Genomic DNA, 19,270 nt, shown 5'->3' with positions numbered 1-19,270 from the left:
GACGAGGTGATGGAGTACTTGGTGACACAGGACAAGATAGTACAAAGTCAGCATGGTTTCCTTCAGGGAAAATCCTGCCTGATGAACCTGTTGGAATTCTTTGAGGAGATTACAAGTAGGATAGATAAAGGGGATGCAGTGGATGTTGTATATTTGGACTTTTAGAAGGCCATTGACAAGGTGCCACACATGAGGCTGCTTACCAAGTTAAGAGCCCATGGCATTACAGGAAAGTTACTAACATGGTTAGAGCATTGTCTGATTGGTAGGAGGCAGCGAGTGGGAATAAAGGGACCCTTGTCTGGTTGGCTGCCAGTGACCAGTGATATTCCGCAGGGGCCAGTGTTGGGTCTGTTTCTTTTTATGCTGTATGTGACTTGGATGATGAAATAAATGGCTTTGTTGCCAAGTTTGCAGATGATACCAAGAGTAGTGAAGGGGCAGGTAGTGTTGAGGAAACAGGTAGGCTGCCGAAGGACTTGGACAGATTAGGAGAATGGGCAAATAAATGACAGATGAAATACAATGTTGGAAAATGCATGATAATGCACTTTGGTAGTAGAACTAAATGTGCAGACTATTTTCTAAATGAGGAGAAAATCCTAAAATCTGAGATGCAGGGGAACTTGAGAGTCCTTGTGCAGAACGGCCTAAAGGTTAACTTGCAGGTTGAGTTGGTGGTGAGGAAGGCAAATGCAATGTTAGCATTCATTTCAAGAGGTCTAAAATACAATAGCAAGGATGTGATGCTGAGGCTTTGAGGCACTGGTGAGACCTCACTTTGAGTACTGTGTACAGTTTTGGGCTCCACATCTTGGAAGAGATGTGTTGACATTGGAGAGAGTCCAGAGGAGGTTCACAAGGATTTTTCCGGGAATGAAAGGTTTATCATACGAAGAACTTTTGATGGGTCTGTACTTGCTGGAATTTAGAAGGATGATGGGGGATCTCATTGAAACCTTTTGAATGTTGAAAGGCCTAGTTAGAGAAGGTATGGAAAGGATGTTTCCCATGATGGGAGAGTCTAGGACAAGAGGACATAGCCTCCATTTAAAACAGAGATGTGGAAAAATTTCTTTAGCCAGATGGTGGTGAATTAGTGGAATTTATTACGCGGGCAGCTGTGGAAGCTGAGGAGGGGAGAAAAGGATTAGCCATTATTAAATGGCAGAGCAGACTCATTGGGACAAATGGCCTAATTTTGCTCCCATGTCTTATGGTCTTACCTCTCCAAACTTCACTTAAACATTGAAATCGAGTTTGCATGCACCATTTGTGTTGGCAGCTCATTCCATACTCACACCACCCTCTAAGTGAAGCAGTTTCCCCTCATGTTCCCCTTAAACTGTTCACCCTTAACCCATGACTTCTGGTTGTAGTCGCACCCAATCTAGACAAAGCCTACTTGCATTTTCCCAATCTATACACCTCATAATTTTGTATACCCCTATCAAATCTCCTCACAATGTTCTATGTTCCAAAGAATAAAGTCCTAACCTATTCAATTTTTCCTTGTAACTCAATCCCCCAGTCCCAGCAACATCCTTGTAAATTTTCTCTGTGTTCTTTCAATCTTGTTTACATCTTTCCTGGAGGTAGGTGACCAAAACTGCCCTCAATACTCCAAATTAGGCCTCACCAGTGTCTTAAACAACTTCGGTATAACATCCCACCTCCTGTACTCAGTACTTTGATTTATGAAGGCCAATGTGACGCTGTGGCCATTACAGAGGCTTGGATGTCTCAGGAACAGGAATGGCTGCTGAATGTGCCAGGCTTTAGATGTTTCTAAAAGAACAAAGAGGGAAGCAAAAGAGGTGGGAGTGTGGCTTTGCTAATTAAGGATAGTATCGTGGCTGCAGAAAAGGAGGAAGACATGGAGGGATGGTCTACTGAGTCAGTGGGGGTAGAAGTCAGAAACAGGAAAGGGGCAATAACTCGACTGGGTGTTTTTATAGACCCCCTAATAGTAACAGGGATATCAAGGAGCAGATTGGGAGACAGATTCTGGAACAGTGCAATAACAATATGGTTGTTGTGATGGGAGATTTTAACTTTCCTAATATTGACTGGCATATCCTTAGAGTAAGGGATTTAGATGGGGTGGAGTTCGTTAGGTGTGTTCAGGAAGATTTTGTGATGCAATATGGAGATAAGCCTACTAGAAGAGAGGTTGTACTTGATCTGGTATTGGGAAATGAACCTGGTCAGGTGTCATATCTCTCAGTGGGAGAGTATTTTGGAGGTAGTGATCACAACTCTTTCTCCTTTACCATAGTGCTGGAGAGAGATAGGAGCAGACAATTTGGGAAAATATTCAATTGAGGTAGGGAGATATATGATGCTATCAGGTAGGAACTTGGGAGCAGATGTTCTCAGGGAAATGCATGGCAGGAATGTGGCCAATGTTCAGAGAACATTTGCATGGAGTTCTGTGTAGGTATGTTCCATTGAGGTAGGGAAAGGATGGTAGGGTAAAAATTATGTAGAATATCTAGTTAAGAAGAAAAGAAAAGCTTATGAAAGGTTCGAGAAAATTAAAGCTCTAGAAAATTACAAGGTTGCTAGCAAGGAGCTTAAGAATGAAATTAGGAGACTCAGAAGGGGCCATGAGAAGGCCTTGGTGAGCAGGATTAAGGAAAACCCCAGGGCATTCTACAAGTATGTGAAGAGCAAGAGGATGAACCACGTGAGAATAGGATCAACCAGGTGTGATAGTGGAAACGTGTGCATGGAGTCGGAGGTACTTGATGAATACTTTGCTTCAGTATTCACCAGGGAATAGTGGGGATGACTTAGTGGACAGAAACACTTAAGCACATAGACATTAAGAAAGAGGATGTGTTGGTGCTTTTGAAAAAGCATTAGGTTAGATTAAGTCACCAGGACTGGATATACCCCAGACTACTGTGGGAAGTGAAGGAGGAGATAGCTGAGCCTCTTTGCATCATCAAGAGGGATGGGAGAAGTAACAGAGGATTGGAGGGTTGCAAATGTTGTTCCCTTGTACGAGGAAGGGAGTAGAGATAACCCAGGAAATTAAAGACCACTCTGTCTGACTTCAGTGGTGGTCAAGTTGTTGAAGAAGATCCTGAGAGGCAGGACTGATGAGCATTTGGAGGGACATAATCTAATTAGGAATAGTCAGCAAGGCTTTGTCAAAGGCAGGAAAGGCCTTACAAGCCTGATTGAATTCTTTGAGGATGTAACAAAAACTCATAGATGAAGGTAGAGCAGTGGATGTAGTGTATATGGATTTTAGTAAGATACTTGATAAGGATCCCCATGTGAGGCTCCTTCAGAAAGTAAGGAGGCATGGGATCCAAGGGGACCTTGCTTTGTGGATCTGGAAATGACTTGCCCACAGAAGGCAAAGGGTGGTTGTAGATGGTTCATATTTTACATGGAGGTCGGTGACCTGTGGTGTTCCACAGGGATCTGTTCTGGGACCCGTCCTCTTTGTGATTTTTATAAATGACATGGATGAAGAAGTAGAAGGGTGGGTTAGTAAATTTGCTGATGACACAAAAGTAGGGGGTGTTGTGGATAGTCTGGAGGGTTGTCAGAGGTTACAGCAGGATATCGATGCAGAACTGGGCTGAGAAGTGGCAGATGGACTTCAACCCAGATAAGTGCGAAGTGGTTCATTTTGGTAAGTCCAATTTGAAGACAGAATATAATATAAATGGTAAGACTCTTGGCAGTGTGGAGTATCTGAGAGATCTTGGGGTCCATGTCCATAGGACGCTCAAAGCTGCTGCACAGGTTGACAGTGTTGTTAAGGCATATGGTGTGTTGGCCTTCATTTACTGTGGGATTGAGTTCAAGAGCCGTGAGGTGAAGTTACAGCTATATAAGACCTTGGTCAGACCCCAGTTGGAGTAAGATTTTCACACAGAGAGTGGTGGGGGCATGGAATGCAATGCCAGTGGTGGTGGTGGAAGCAGATACAATAGGGTCTTTTAAGAGCCTCTTAGATAGGTAGATGGAGCTTAGAAAAATATAGGGCTATGCACTAGGGAAATTCTAGGCGTCTCTAGAGTAGGTTACATTGTCGGCAGAACATTATGAGCCAAAGGGCCTGTAATGTGCTGTATATTTCCATGTTCTGTGTTCTAATGTGTCAAAAGCTTTCTTTAAGACCCTATCTAACTATGACACTTGTAACAAATTATCAACCTGTATTCCCTAATTACTTTGTTCTACCACACTCTTCAGTGCCCTACCATCTGCTGTGTAAGACCTAACCTGGTTGGTGCTACTGAAGAGCAACACCTCACATTTGACTGCTATTTTCAGCCCATTTCTCCAGCTAGTCCACATCCCTCTGCAAGCCACGATAGTCTTCCTTGTTGTCCACTACACCCCCCAATCTTGGTGTCATCCACAAATTCACTGATCCAGTTAACCACATTATCATCCAGATCATTGATATAGATGACAAGCAACAACAGACCCAGCACCATCCCTGTGGCACTCCACTAGTCACAGGCCTCCAGTCAGAGAGGCAACCCTCTACTACCACTCTCTGGCATCTCCCACAAAGCCAATGTCTAATCCAATTTACTACCTCATCTAGAATGCTGAATGACTGAACCTTCTTAACCAACCTCCCTGTCAAATACCTTTTCTAAAGTCCATGTAGACAACATCGACTGCCTTGCCTTCATTCACTTTCCTGGTAACTTCTTCAAGAAACACTAAGGTTGGTTAGACATGACCATGAAACCATCTGACTATCCTTAATCAGACTATGTCTATCCAAACACTCATATATCCAGTCCCTTAGAATACCTTCCAATAACTTTCCCACTACTGATGTGAGTCTCACTGGCCTATAACTTCCTGGTTTATGTTTAGAGCCTTTCTCAAACAATGGGTCAACATTCACTGTCCTCCAATTCTCTGATTACTCACCTGTTGCTAAGGATGATTTAAGTATCTCTGCTAGGACCCTGGCCATCTCTGCAATTGCTTCCCACAGGATCTGAGGAACTCCTTGTCCTCCCTAATTTGCCTCAAGACAGCAAACACATCCTCCTCTAATCTGTACAGGGTCCATGAAGTTGATGCCACTTTTCCTCACTTCTATAGGCTCTGTGTCTGTCTCCTGAATAAATAAAGATATAAAAAATGTATTTAAGATCACCCCCATCTCTTTTGGCTCCATACAATACCATTCTGATCTTCCAGAGGACCAATTTTGTCCCATGAAATCCTTTTGCTCCTAACATCTCTGTAGAATCCCTTGGGATTCTCCTTCATCTTGACTTCTGGGCAACTTTCTGCCACCTTTTAGCCTTCCTGGTTTCTTTCTTACGTGCTCTCTTGCATTTCTTATGCTCCATAAGCACCCCATGTTCCTACTTGCCTATACCTGCTATGCACCTCCTTTTTTTACTCTTAACCAGAGCCTCAATATCTCTTGAAAACCAGGGTTCCCTACACTTGTTAACTTTACCTTTTATTCTGACAAGCACACACAAGCTTTGTACTCTCAAATTCTCTCTTGAAGGTGTCTCACTTACTAACTATTACTAATATATTAATGATTTAGACGAGGGAATTAAATGCAGCATCTCCAAGTTTGCGGATGACATGAAGCTGGGCGGCAGTGTTAGCTGTGAGGAGGATGCTAAGAGGATACAGGGTGACTTGGATAGGTTAGGTGAGTGGGCAAATTCATGGCAGATGCAATTTATTGTGGATAAATGTGAGGTTATCCACTTTGGTTGCAAGAACAGGAAAACAGATTATTATCTGAACGGTGGCCGATTAGGAAAAGGGGAGGTGCAACGAGACCTGGGTGTCATTGTTCACTAGTCATTGAAGGTGGGCATGCAGGTACAGCAGGTGGTGAAGAAGGCAAATGGTATGTTGGCATTCATAGCAAAAGGATTTGAGTACAGGAGCAGGGAGGTTCTACTGCAATTGTACAAGGCCTCAGTGAGACCACACCTAGAATATTGTGTGCAGTTTTGGTCCCCTAATCTGAGGAAAGACATTCTTGCCATAGAGGGAGTACAGAGAAGGTTCACCAGATTGATTCCTGGAATGGCAGGACTTTCATATGAAGAAAAACTGGATCGACTAGGCTTATACTCACTGGAATTTAGAAGACTGAGGGGGGATCTTATTGAAACGTATAAAATTCTAAAGGGATTGGACAGGCTAGATGCAGGAAGATTGTTTCCGATGTTGGGGAAGTCCAGAACGAGGGGTCACAGTTTAAGGATAAAGGGGAAGCCCTTTAGGACTGAGATGAGGAAAAACTTCTTCACACAGAGAGTGGTGAATCTGTGGAATTCTCTGCCACAGGAAACAGTTGAGGCCAGTTCGTTGGCTATATTTAAGAGGAAGTTAGATATGGCCCTTGTGGCTAAAGGGATCAGGGGGTATGGAGAGAAAGCAGTACAGGGTTCTGAGTTGGATGATCAGCCATGATCATACTGAATGGCGGTGCAGGCTCGAAGGGCCAAATGGCCTACTCCTGCACCTATTTTCTATGTTTCTATGTTTCTAAGTACACATTTGGCAGAAAGCAGCCTGTCCCAATCCACACCTGCCAGATTCTTTATGTTACCAGCAAAACTGGCCTTTTTCCAATTTAGAATTTCTACCTGAGGACCACACCTATCTTTCTCCTTGATACTAATGACATTATGATCACTAGGTGCAAAGTATTCCCCCCACACAAGCTTCTGTCACCTGCCCTAATAGCGATCCATTAACACACACTCTCTCATTGGGACTTCTACATACTGATTAAGGAAACTTTCTTGAACACATTAAACAAACTCTATCCCATCTACGGTAGTCCTTTTACAGTATGGGATTCCCAGCCATATGTGGAAAGTTAAGATCACCTACTATAACAACCTTATGTTTCTTGCAACAGTCTGCACACTCTGTACAAAATGTGTTCGTCTAAATCCCTGGGACTGTTGTGTGGTCTGTAATATAGCCCCATTAACGTGGTCATACCTTTCTGATTGCTCAGATCAACCCATAACACCTCGCTAGACATGTTCTCTAGTCTGTCCTGACTGAGCACAGCCATGATATTTTCCCTAACTAGTAAGGCAACTCCTCCGGCTCTGTCACGTCTGAAACAACGGAATCCCGGAATATTGAGCTGCCAGTCCTGCAACCAAATCTCACTAATGCCTTGGTTCAAAATACTGTAGTACAAAAGGAAAAGAATGCAAAATATAGAGTTACAGTTGCAGAGAAAATGCAGCACAGGTAGACAATGATCAAAAGGTACATTTAATGTCAGAAATGTATACAATATACATCCTGAAATTCTTTTTCTTCACAACCATCCACAGAAACAGAGGAGTGTCCCAAAGAATGAATGACAGTTAAGCCCCAAAGCCCCTCCCCAGCTCCCCCCTCCCATGCACAAGCAGCACCAAGGCAATGATCCCCCCCACTCCCACCAGCAAAAAAGCATCAGTACCCTCCACTGAGCACTCAAGCGTGCAGCAAAGCGTCAGTAAATACACAGACTTGCAGCACCCCAAAGACTACTCGTTCACCCAGTTATTTGACACATCACAGTCAGTCTCTCTCTCTCACTCCTTCCCTCCCCCTCCCTCCCTCTCTCTCTCCCTCTCTCCCTCCCTCCCTCCCTCTCTCCCCCTCTCTCTCTCCCTCCCTCCCCCTCTCTCTCTCCCTCCCTCCCCCTCTCTCTCTCCCTCCCTCCCCCTCTCTCTCTCCCTCCCTCCCCTCTCTCTCCCTCCCTCCCCTCTCTCTCCCTCCCTCCCTCTCTCCCTCCCCCTTCTCTCTCCCTCCCCCTTCTCTCTCCCTCCCCCTTCTCTCTCCCTCCCCCCCCTCTCTCCCTCCCTCCTTCCCTCTCTCCCTCCCTCCTTCCCTCTCTCCCTCCCTCCTTCCCTCTCTCTCCCCTCCCTCCCTCTCTCTCTCTCCCTCCTTCCCTCTCTCTCTCTCCCTCCCCTTCCCCCTCCCCCCCCCAATGAGGGAGAAAGAAGAGTCTCCATTTCTCCCGCGACACCTCATTCAGGGGCACCAGTCTAGAATCATCCCATCTCCAGAGCCACGAAAATCCGGCACACTAGATTTCCAGGCTGCATCCTTGTGATATCAAAAAGCAATCCGTCGTGAGACCCTGAGAGCAGGTCCCATTCCCACAAAGAACTGAAGTCAGAGTGTAACTCCAGGTCAGGGTCTTCAAAATAACCTTGAAATGGGAAAGAAAGAGATATCAAAGATAGGAATAGAGCTGTTTCTGACGATGCAAGCAAAGGAGTCACCGTTTAGCGTCATCATCACTTCGCTCTGCCCCTCATTATGTGCCGTGTCTTGGGCAATCATGGTCTTCTATCTGTCTTTACTCAGCCCGTGGGAAGACCCCCTTTATGCTACTGTTCTTGTTCTTTTCATTATCCATGACCACAATTGTTCTGGGCAAATTCTTCTACAGAAGTGTTTTTGCCATTGCCTTCTTCTGGGCAGTGTCTTTACAAGATGGGTGACCCCAGCCATTATCAATACTCTTCAGAGATTGTCTGCCTGGCGTCAGTGGTCTCATAACCAGGACTTGTGATTGGCATCGGCTCCCGTGGCTTCAAGTGGCCCTGATCGGGAAGGGTGGGGATAAGCAGGTGCTACACCTCACCCAAGAGTGACCTGCAGGCTCATGGAGGGAAGGAGCACCTTATACTTCCTTTGGTAGAGACATGTATCCACCCCGACACCCACTGATCTACCTAGGTCTTTTAATATTCAATAGGTTTTAATAAGATTTCGCCCCGCCCAGCCCCACATTTGTTTAAACTCGGGCGACTGCAGGCCCAGATCCATCACACATTCCTTGCAGTAACCTTTCCAGTCCTGGAAACATTCTCATGAATTTCCTCTGGACCCTCTCCAATGGGGGGGGGGGGGGGGGGTGGTGTGTGTGTGTGTGTGTGTGTGTGTGTGTGTGTGTGTGTGTGTGTGTGTGTGTGTGTGTGTGTGTGTGTGTGTGTGTGTGTGTGTGTGTGTGTGTGTGTGTGTGTGTGTGTACACTTGCAAATAACTATTTAAGTTCCACTGTAACGGCCTCCTACTTGTGCCTCCAGACTGGCTGCAAAGCTGCGATGGTCCTTTCCCACTACTGCGTCATGGCAAACTACTTCTGGCTGCTGGTGGAGGGCCTGTACTTGCACACCCTGCTGGCCATTACCTTCTCGGAGAGGAGGTACTTCCGCTGGTACATGCTCCTCGGCTGGGGTAGGTATGGACGTCTGTAGACGCTGTAATCCAGTGTCGCTGGATTACACTGAGTCTCCTTTGCATTTTATTTAAAGGCACAGCTCAGTATCGGGCCCATGCTGGCCAGTTACACCCATGTGATTAAGTACCCTACTAACGTGTACACCTTTGGAATGTTGCAGGAAACCGGAGCACCCGGAGATAACCCACACAGTCATGGGGAGAACATGCCAACACCTTACAGCAACGCAATTGAACCCAAGTCACTGATGCCGAACTAGTGTTACGCTGAACGCTACGTTTCTCTGCCGCCTTTATGGATTGTAATTGTCGTCAAGGATGGCACAGTAGCATGGCGATCAGTGTAACACTGTTACTGTGCCATCAGTCACCGACCCGGGCTCAATTCCCGCCGCTGTCTGTAAGGAGTGACCGCGTGGGTTTCCTCCGGGTGCTCCGGTTTCCTCCCACAGTCCGAAGGCATACGGGTTACTGTTAGTAGGTTGTGGGCATGCTTGCAGACTGCCCTCAATATAACACTGTGACTCTGATTATTGAGGCAAATGGTACATTTCACTGTACGTTTCGATGTACATGTGACAAATAAAGCTCATCTAAATTAATCCTAAATCTTAATGGGTTTACTGTTATTTTATGTACCAAGATACAGCACTGTGCAAAAATCTCAGACGCATATATAGAGCTAGGGTGCCTAAGACTTTCACACAGTACTGTAGTAATGTTATGTATTGCACTGTACTGTCCCTACAGAAAGAAACAAATTTCATGACGTATGTGAGTGATGATAAACCTGATTCTGATATGGGTCTCTATTGTGGACTGAGAGTGGGAAGGGGGCAGGGAGAGGGGGATCATGCTTGGGGGAAAGGGGAAGGGAGTGGGGTGTGAGTGGGAAGCTCCAGAGAGACATTCTGTAACAATCAATAAACCAATTGTTTGGAATCAAATGACCTTGCCTGGTGTCTCAGGGCTGGGTGTGTCTGCACCCACACTACACCCCTGCCTCTGGCACCTCTGCCACCCCTCCCACGGCACTTCACCCTCACCATTCCCAACATCCTTTGCTGCTGCCAGACTTACGAACTCACTCTCCACTCCACATTGACAAATACAGGACAGACTATATACATCCTAGCTGTATATATGTGCCTCAAACTCTTTCACAGTACTGTACGTACTTTGGAAACTTGTACATGCTTTCCAGACAAATTATTCCGTGCATAATTACGTTGAGGTAGTACAAAAGGAAAAAAATCTGACAGAGTAGAGTTTGGTGAGTGTGGACGCGGGAAGAATGTGGGACAGATGGCAGGGGAAGAGTGCCAGGGCGGGCGGGGTGTAGTGTGTTTGCAGACACACCCAACGCCTGATACAGCAGCCAAGGTACGTTTGATTCCAAACAATTGGTTTATTGATCATTACAGAATGTCTCTCTGGTGCTTCCCTCTCCGTCCCCTCTCCCTTCCCCTTTTCCCAACCATGATTCCCCTCTCCCTGCCCCCTTCCCACTCTCAGTCCACAATAGAGACCCATATCAGAATCAGGTTTATCGTCACTCACACGTCATGAAATTTGTTGTTTTGTTTATTGTGCGGCAGCAATACAGTGCAGTTTTGGCAACACTCGGATACTGCCCTTTTGCTGGGCACGTGAGGAGAAGAGAAGAGGTAAGAGGAGGATGGGGAGAAACTACCAGTATTAGAAATTACCGGACCATCTTCCACCTCTCACCTCCCAGCTTCTCACTTCATCACCCCTCCCCACCCACCTACCTTCCTCCTCACCTGGACTCACCTGTCGCTTGTCTGCTTGTAGTCCTTCCCCTCCCCTACCTTATTCTGGATTCTATTCCAGCCCTGAAGAAGAGTCTGAGCCCAAAACAGCGACTGTTCCCCTTCATAGATGCTGCCTGACCGGCTGAGTTCCTCCAGCATTTTGTGTGCTTGGCATACGTTCAGTGGCCAACTTATTAGATACCTCCTAAATCTGAATTGGTGTACTGTTACTTTATGTACCAAGATACAACACTGTGCAAAAGTCTCAATAAGGTGACCACCGAGTCTATGTTTTCGGGCTTTTGCTGCTGTAGCCCATCTGGTTCAAAGTTCTTCATGTTGTGCGTTCAGCACACCACTGTTGTAACGCATGGTTATTTGAGTTACCTGTCAGCTTGAACCAGTCTGGCCGTTCTCCCCTGACCTTTCACATTAACAAGGTGTATTCACCCACAGAACTGCCGCTCACTGGATGATTTTTTTTTTACACACCATTCTCTGTAAACTCTGCACACCATTGTGCGTGAAAGTCCTAGGAGTTTCTGAGATACTCAGACCACCCCATCTGGCACCAACAATCATTCCACGGTCAAAATCACTTAGATCACCTTTCTTCCCCGTCCTGATGTCCGAACCTCTTGACCATGTCTACATGCTTTTGACTTGCTGCCACGTGATTGGCTGATCCGATATTTGCATTAATGAGCAGGTGTACCTAGTAGAGTGGCCACTGAGTATTTATTCCTGTGATCTAAGGATTGCCAGCATTTATTACCCATCCTTAATTGTACTGGAGGCTGGTGGTGAGAGGCTTCCCTGAACCGCTGCAGTCCCTCTAATAAAGATGTCCGGGCAGTGTGGTTAGAGAAGGAGAACCGGGTTTGAGAGCTTGCTGTCCGGGAAGTTCAGCCCCTTGGCATTTCAAAACGAAGTAGTAAATTGGATTCAACATCAGCTTTACAGAAGAAGTCAGACAGTGGTGGGAGACAGGTGCCTCTCTGACTGGAGGCCTGTGACAAATGACGCTCTGCAGAGATCATTGCTGGGTCCTTGTTGTTTGTCATCTATAACAATGATCTGGATGATAATGTGGTTATCTAGACCAGTAAATTTTCAGGTAACACCAAGAATGGGGATATAGTGAACAGCGAGGAAGACTATTGAAGCTTGCAAATGGATTTGGATCAGCTGGGAAAATGGCAGATGGAATTTAATGCAGACAAGTGTGATGTGGTACCCTTTGGGAGGACAAACCAGGATAGGAGCAGTGGGGCACTGAGGATTTGTAGAGCAGAGGGATCTGGTAATGCATTAATTCCTTCAAAGCAGTATCACAGGGAGATAGGGTCATAAAGAGGGTCAAAGTTGGCCCTCATAAACCAAAATACTGGAGATGGGATGCTATGTAGAAGTTGTATAGGACATTGATGAGATCTAATTTGGAGTTTTATGTGCAGTTTTGGGTACCTACTTACAGGAAACAAATAAATGAGATTGAAAGAGTGCAGACAAAATTTACAATGATATTGCCAGAACTTGAGGACCTGAGTTATAGGGAAAGGTTGAACAGGTTAGGACTTTATTCCCTGGAGCGTAGGAGATTTGATAGAGGTATATAAAATTATGAGGGGTGTAGGTAGGGTAAATGAAACACACATTTTCCACTGAGGTTGGGTGTGACTAGAACTGGAGATCATGGGTTAAGGGTGAGAAGTGAAATATTTCAGGGGAACTTGAGGAGGAACATCTTCACTCGGAGGACGGTGAGAGTGTGGAACGAGCTGCCAGCGGAAGCGATGGATATGGGTTCAATTCCAACATTTAAGGAAAGTTTGGATAAATACATGGATGAGAGTGGTATGAAGAACTATGGTCCAGCTGTGGGTCATTGGGACTATGCAGAATAACAGTTCAGCAGAGACTAGATGGGCCAAAGGTCTGTTTCTGTGCCGTAGTGTTCTGTGACACTCTATGCATTTGGGAGATGCTGCTGGAGTAGACTGGGTAACTATGCAGTGTATTTTGTAGATGGGGTGTGTAACAATAGCGTATGCTGTTGTGGGGTGGAGGAAGGGTGGGGGGTGCAGTGGAATGTATATTTCGGGTATAGATTGGGAATTGTATATGGTGACTGCTTTATCCTGAGTGATATTTACTGTATTCGTTGGCAGGGTTACCATTGCTGTTTGTCATCGCTTGGTCCCTCAGTAAATACTACCTTGGAGAGGATGGGTAAGTTTGCGTTACCCAACAGCCCTGAGTGTGGGTGTAGAATATCTGACTGATAGTGTCACAGCCTGGTACTGAAACACCAATGCCCAGGAGTGGAAATGCCTACAGAAAGAGATGGGTACAGCCCGGTCCATCAGAGGCAAAGCCCACCCCACCACTGAGCACACTTGCAAGGAGTGCTGCCACAAGTAAGCAGCACTCATCATCAAGGACCCCACCATCTAGGCCAGGCTCTCGTCTCACTGCTGCCATCGGGCAGGAGGTACGGAAGCCTTGGGTCCCACAGCGCCAGGTTCAGGAACACTTATTACCCCTCAACCCTCAGGCTCCTGAACTGGTCTACATAACTTCACTCACCCACAACTCTGATCTGATTCCACAACCTACAGACTCACTTTCAAGGACTCTTTACAACTTGCTTTCAGGATTATTGTTATTTTTTTTATTTGCACACAGGTGGTTTGCCAGTCTTTGTATAGTTTTTCGTTAACGAGCATGGTAGTGTGACGCTATTGTGGTTAGTGTGACACTATTACAGTTCAGGCATCAGATCTCAAAGATCAATCCTGGCATCATCTGTAAAGAGACTCTGTATGTCCTCCCTGTGGAATGTGTGAGCTTTCTCCGGCTCCTCCGGGTTCCCCCTACAGTCCAAAGATGTACTAGGTCGGTTAATTGGTCATTATAATTTGGTTATGGTTAAATCGGGGTTGTCCGGGAGTGCTGGGCAGTGCGGCTCGAAAAGCTGGAACAGCCCATTGCGCGCTGTATCTCCAAATAAATCATCTATAAATAAAATTCTTCTGTATGTTTTCCTGTAAATGCCTGCAAGAAAATAAATCTTAAGCTAGTATATGCTAACATATAGAAATGTACAAAAGCCCCAAGGCACATGTAAAAAAAATCTGTAAAGCAAAGGTGCTTTCAAAAGTAATGAAATGTTTCTAAATATCAAAAAGTTAACTATAAGGAGCAGTAAGCAGTAAAAAAGTTTAAATAAAGTCTGTATTTGGTGAGACCACCCCTTGCCGTTAAAACTGCATCAGTTCTCTTAGGTACAGGGTCATGCAGTTGCAAAAGAAAATCGGCTGGTGGATTGTTCCAAGCATTGTGAAGAACTTGCCACAGTTCTTCTGCAGACTTTGGCTGTCTCACTTGCTTCTGTCTCTCCTGGTAATCCCAGACAGCCTCAATGATACTGAGATCAGGGCACTATGGCGGCTATCCCATCTGAAAACATATAAAAAATCTAGGGTGCTTAAGACTTATGCACGGTACTTTGATAATAAGTTTACTTTGAACTCTGAGGGAGGGTGAGGGAATGTGGGACTGCCTCCAGGCTGAACAAGAAGGAATGATGAGTCTGAGAGGAAGTTCTCAAGGATTATGAACACCTGCAAGGACTCCCCCCCCCCCCCCCCCCACTTCCTTTCCATAAACCTATCCAAGTGCCTTTTAAATGTCTTAACTGTTCCTGCCTCGACCACTTCCTCTGACTGTTCATTCCATGTCCTGACCACTCTGTGTGAAAAATCAACACCTAAGGTTCTTCCTCAATCTTTCCCCTCTCACCTATCCCCTCTGGTTTCGGCCTCTCCTATCCTGGTAGAGTAGAGCTAATAGGACTTGATGTTTCAGTCCCTATGATAAGTTGGCACTCTCGATGTCGCCAGTGGGCTTGGAGTGGTGACGAGGAGGGTAGTTACCTCATCGGGGTCATCAGGTGGGCACCCTCCTTTGACGTTTTGTTGATAAGCCCACAACGTCTCCAGAGAGCGCAACAGTGTTACCTGGCGTCCCAGATACACCCCCCTCAGTTCCATATCCTCCTGTCTTCATCTTGCAGTCCAGTTGTTGTCTCTCCTTTTAATCCAAATCCAATTACTGCTTTCTTCTGCTGCATTTGACAAGGACTTGATTGCTTGTTGGAGGGAGACACCCCTCACCCCCATCTTCTTCAATAGACTGGTTGTAGATGTAGCAACGAATCCCCTGCATCCCACTTCTACAGGGAAAATCTTGGTCTTCCAGCCATTCTGGGCAGCTTCAGTTGCCAGTTCAGAGTGCTTGGTCTTTTTCCTCTCATAAGCTTCTTCAACACCATCTTCCCATGGTACTGTCAATTCCACAACATATGCCAGCTTGGCTGTTGTGGACCACAGGACTATGTCTGGCCGGAGTGTTGTAGCCACAATGTCTGGGGGAAACGCAAGCTTTTTCTCCAAGTCCATGTCCAGTTTCCAATCCCGAGCAACCTGCAGAATGCTTACCTCTCTTGATGTTGTATGGTGCTCTGGAGGTTGGCCTGCTGGTACAGATTGTGTGATGTGAACATTTCTTGTTGATGTTTGTGGGAGAACATTTGTGATGATTCGCCTCTGGTCCAAGATTGATGCCAGCTTCTGAGAATTTGGTTATGCCGCCAAGTATACCGCCCCTGGCTGAGGCTCATGGAGCATCCTGTTAAAATGTGCCTTAGTGATCCAGGTGCTTGACAAAGAGAGCAAGTGGGGTCTTCTCCCCACCACTGGTTCAGGTTCTGGGGTGTGGGGGGGAGGTCATAAGTGGCTCTGATGACGAAACTTAGCCGAGATCCCTCCATCTCCCAGATGTCATGCCAGCTGAGTTTCCTCTTTTCCAGACTCTTCCAATTAGTCCATTAGCCTTGCTTGGCCATTGACACAGACCTGGTGTGTCGCTCTGCCTCCTCCTGTCTTCTCACCTCCTCCACCACGAGCCGTCTCTTCTGCACTGATGTTGCCTTGTGCTATTAAGGAGCCTTTGGGACGAGCCCGAGCCCGGCTCTCCCAAGTTGGACTTGGCCAACCACATCCCTGAAGCGAAGAGCAGACTTGGCGCTCTGAAGGCTTCAGATGGGGTTCACTGTATCTTCAGATTCAGTGAAATGGTACGGAAGTTGTCCTGTCCAAGACCAGAAGAAGCTGCAGGAGATCGTGAACACAGCCCAGCACATCACACAAACCAATCTTCCGTCCTTGGACACTTTACACCGCACGCTGTCGGAGCAGTGCTGCCAGGATAATCAAGGACACGACCCACCCAGCCAACGCACTTTTTGTCCCTCTTCCCTCCGGGAGAAGGTTCAGGAGCTTGAAGATTCATACGGCCAGATTTGGGAACAGCTTCTTTCCAACTGTGATAAGACTCCTGAACGAATCCTGATCGGGATCTGGGCCGTATCTTCCAAATATCCAGACCTGTCTCTCGGTTTTTTTTTTGCACTACCTTACTTTCCCTTTTCTATTTTCTATTTATGATTTATAATTTAAATTTTTATTATATTTACTATCGATTTGTACTCCAGGGAGCGCGAAGTGCAGAATCAAATATCGCTGTGATGATTGTAGGCTCTAGTATCAATTGTTTGGCGACAATAAAGTAATAAAGTGAGGGTCATGACCAACCCTGCTTTGGCGCATTTGAATTCTTCCACAAGGCTTGTAATTGGTAATTCTAATTTGCAGTTCCTGTACAGTCGAACAGGACTTAAGCATCGTGGAAGTCCAAGCCACTGTTTCACATGTGTGCTGATCACTCTTTCGAGCTTTTCCACCTTGTTGATGGGGATTTCAAACACTGTTAAAGGCCACATGAGTCTTGGGAGTATGCCGAACTGGAAACACCACAGCTTGAATTTTTCTGGCAGTCAGGTCTTGTTGATGTGAGCTATGTATGTGATGGTATCCTTTTTGAGTTGTTTAAGCTGCTCGGTGTCCTTGAGCTTAGCATCATATCATCGAGCCAAGCTCTTCACTGGCATTTCTGAAACAGTTGGGGCAGGTGTTCCATCAGTATGAAATCTTTGATCCGTGACTTGACCTTCGACGATGGAGATGCTTCTGCACTTACTGGGCTTGATCTTCATCCTCACCCATGTGATGTTTTGATGAAGCTTTTTCAGAAGTCTCTTGGTGCAGAGGACAGTTGTCGTCAGTATTGTTATATCATCCATATAGGCTCGTATCGGTGGCAACCGTTGACCAAACTGTAGCCGTTTTCCTCCCACAACCCATTTTGAGGCTCTGATAATGAGCTCCATTGCCATAGTGAAGGCCAATGGGGCGATGGTGCACCCCGCCATGATGCCTACTTCCAGTGGTTGCCAAGCTGTGGTGAAGTCTGATGTTGTGAGACAAACTTGCAGATCCTGGAAGTAGTGTTTTACCAGATTTGTTATTGTTGCAGGCACCTGAAAGAATTCAAAAGCAGTCCACGGCAGGGAATGAGGAACTGATCCATAGGCGTTGGCCAGGTCGAGGAACAAGACATGCAGATCCTTTCCTTCTTTCTTAGCTGTCTGGATCTGATGCCATATGACGCTGGTATGTTCAAGGCATCCCGAGAAGCCTGCTATACCAGTCTTTTGGATTGATGTGTCAATGAAATGGTTTTGTTTCCGATACTTTGTAAGCCTTTGCACCAACACGCAGAAAAAGATCTTGCCTTCTATGTTCAGAAGGTTTATTTCGTGAAACTGTTCGATGGTGGACGAATTCTTTTCTTTTGGGATCAGAACTACCCCGACTCTTCTCCAGGCTTTGGGGATCACTTGCTTTTCCCACACAACCCTCATGTTTCTCCAGAGAAATTTCGGAACATCCGGGGTGTTCTTGTAGACACAATACGGAACACTGTTAGGGCCTGGCGCTGATGCCAATCTTGCCTTCTTCACTGCCTCTTTCACCTCACTCAGCTTGGGAGGGCTGATGTTGTGAGGGTGAGATTGGTGGAATGTCAGCTGGGACAAGTATCGGTTCATCCTTTAGCTCATCAGTGTGGGTGGTTCTGAGATGTCTTTCAACTTCTTCTTTTGATACTTTCAAGGATCCACTTTTCTCTTTTGTGAAAATGCCTTTCACATATTTAAAGGGGTCTTTGTAGAAGTCTGTTCTTGCTCTTTCCTTTTTGCGATGTTTCCTTAAATTCTCTGATCTGTGCAGCTTCGAGAGCCTCTGTTTTAGGTCCTCATGAAGAAGGTTGATACCCTCCCTTTCTTCTGCTGTTGCTTTTTTTCCAGGACTTCCTCAGGCCTCTTCTTTCTTTAACAAGTTGTTGGATTTCCTGGAGACGACGGGATTTGGGGGGAGGAGGCGTATCTTCCCTGCTGACTTGTTCCTTCACTCCAAATTTCTCCTTTCCGTAGCTGTAGATCAGGTCGCCCATCTTCTTCAACTTTTCTGCTGATCCCTTGATGCCACTTAAGATCAGGCTCACATCTGCATTGATGGTTTCCCACTCCTTGCTGTTAGACTTTGGCCATTTCACCAACGACTTATGTCCTTGCATGATCTCCACTTTACGATGTACCTGGCTGTGTCTTAGACTGCTGCTTGTGCCTGAAACTTCTTCCACATCCCGTAGGGTGCTGATACCCTGCGGACTGTGGGTTTTTTCCTGCCGCTGAATTTCATCCGACTGATTTGACCTTCCTCTTAACAGAATCTGGTCAATGCGGGGCCCTGGGTTGGAGATTTTCAAGCATTTCTTCCGTCCTTGAACTTTAAGGCCACAAATTGATGTTACTTTAGTCCAGCCACACCCACAGGTCTGAAGAACATGTCCAGCTGCTGGTTTCTCAAGAGTATTGCCACTTCATTGATTCATTGTTGTGTCCATGCCAAGGTTCGTTACCGGGAGGTCAGTCAGAGAGTCTTCTTGCGCCCCCGCTCTCACAGACTCTGGGGGTATACTTCTCTTTAAACTTTAAACCAAGTGAGGGTGGCTCTTGTGCCCTGACAAGGCGACAGAGCCTGTTGTTATGGGTAGCTAGCCCATAACAGCCCAGTCTCTCCAGCTGTCATACAGTCTTTCCTTTGTCATCAGCTGCACTTTCACAGCAGTCACTGGTTTTCTCCCAGAAGATCGGTAGAGCTAATAGGACTTGATGTTTCAATCCCTGTGACAAGTCAGCACTCTCGATGTTGCCAGTGGGCTTGGAGTGGTGACGAGGAGGGTAGGAGCTTCATCGGGGTCATCAGGTGGGCACCCTCCTTCTTTGACGTTTC

At 46.1% G+C, this 19,270-nt stretch overlaps 1 protein-coding gene across 1 annotated transcript in view; it reads left to right on the top strand.

Moving 5' to 3' along the window:
* The window catches only part of LOC140731484 (vasoactive intestinal polypeptide receptor-like), an 84,857-nt gene that overhangs the window by 39,819 nt on the left and 25,768 nt on the right, over positions 1 to 19,270 (top strand). Inside the window, exons 7-8 of the mRNA XM_073052960.1 lie at positions 9,084 to 9,234; positions 13,184 to 13,244. Of these exons, the coding sequence (XP_072909061.1) occupies positions 9,084 to 9,234; positions 13,184 to 13,244 (212 nt within the window). The remainder of the gene's footprint in view (positions 1 to 9,083; positions 9,235 to 13,183; positions 13,245 to 19,270) is intronic.

Source organism: Hemitrygon akajei, chromosome 8 (assembly GCF_048418815.1).
Source record: "Hemitrygon akajei chromosome 8, sHemAka1.3, whole genome shotgun sequence".
Classification (NCBI taxonomy): domain Eukaryota; kingdom Metazoa; phylum Chordata; class Chondrichthyes; order Myliobatiformes; family Dasyatidae; genus Hemitrygon; species Hemitrygon akajei.
This window is presented reverse-complemented; position numbering and strand designations above follow the sequence as displayed.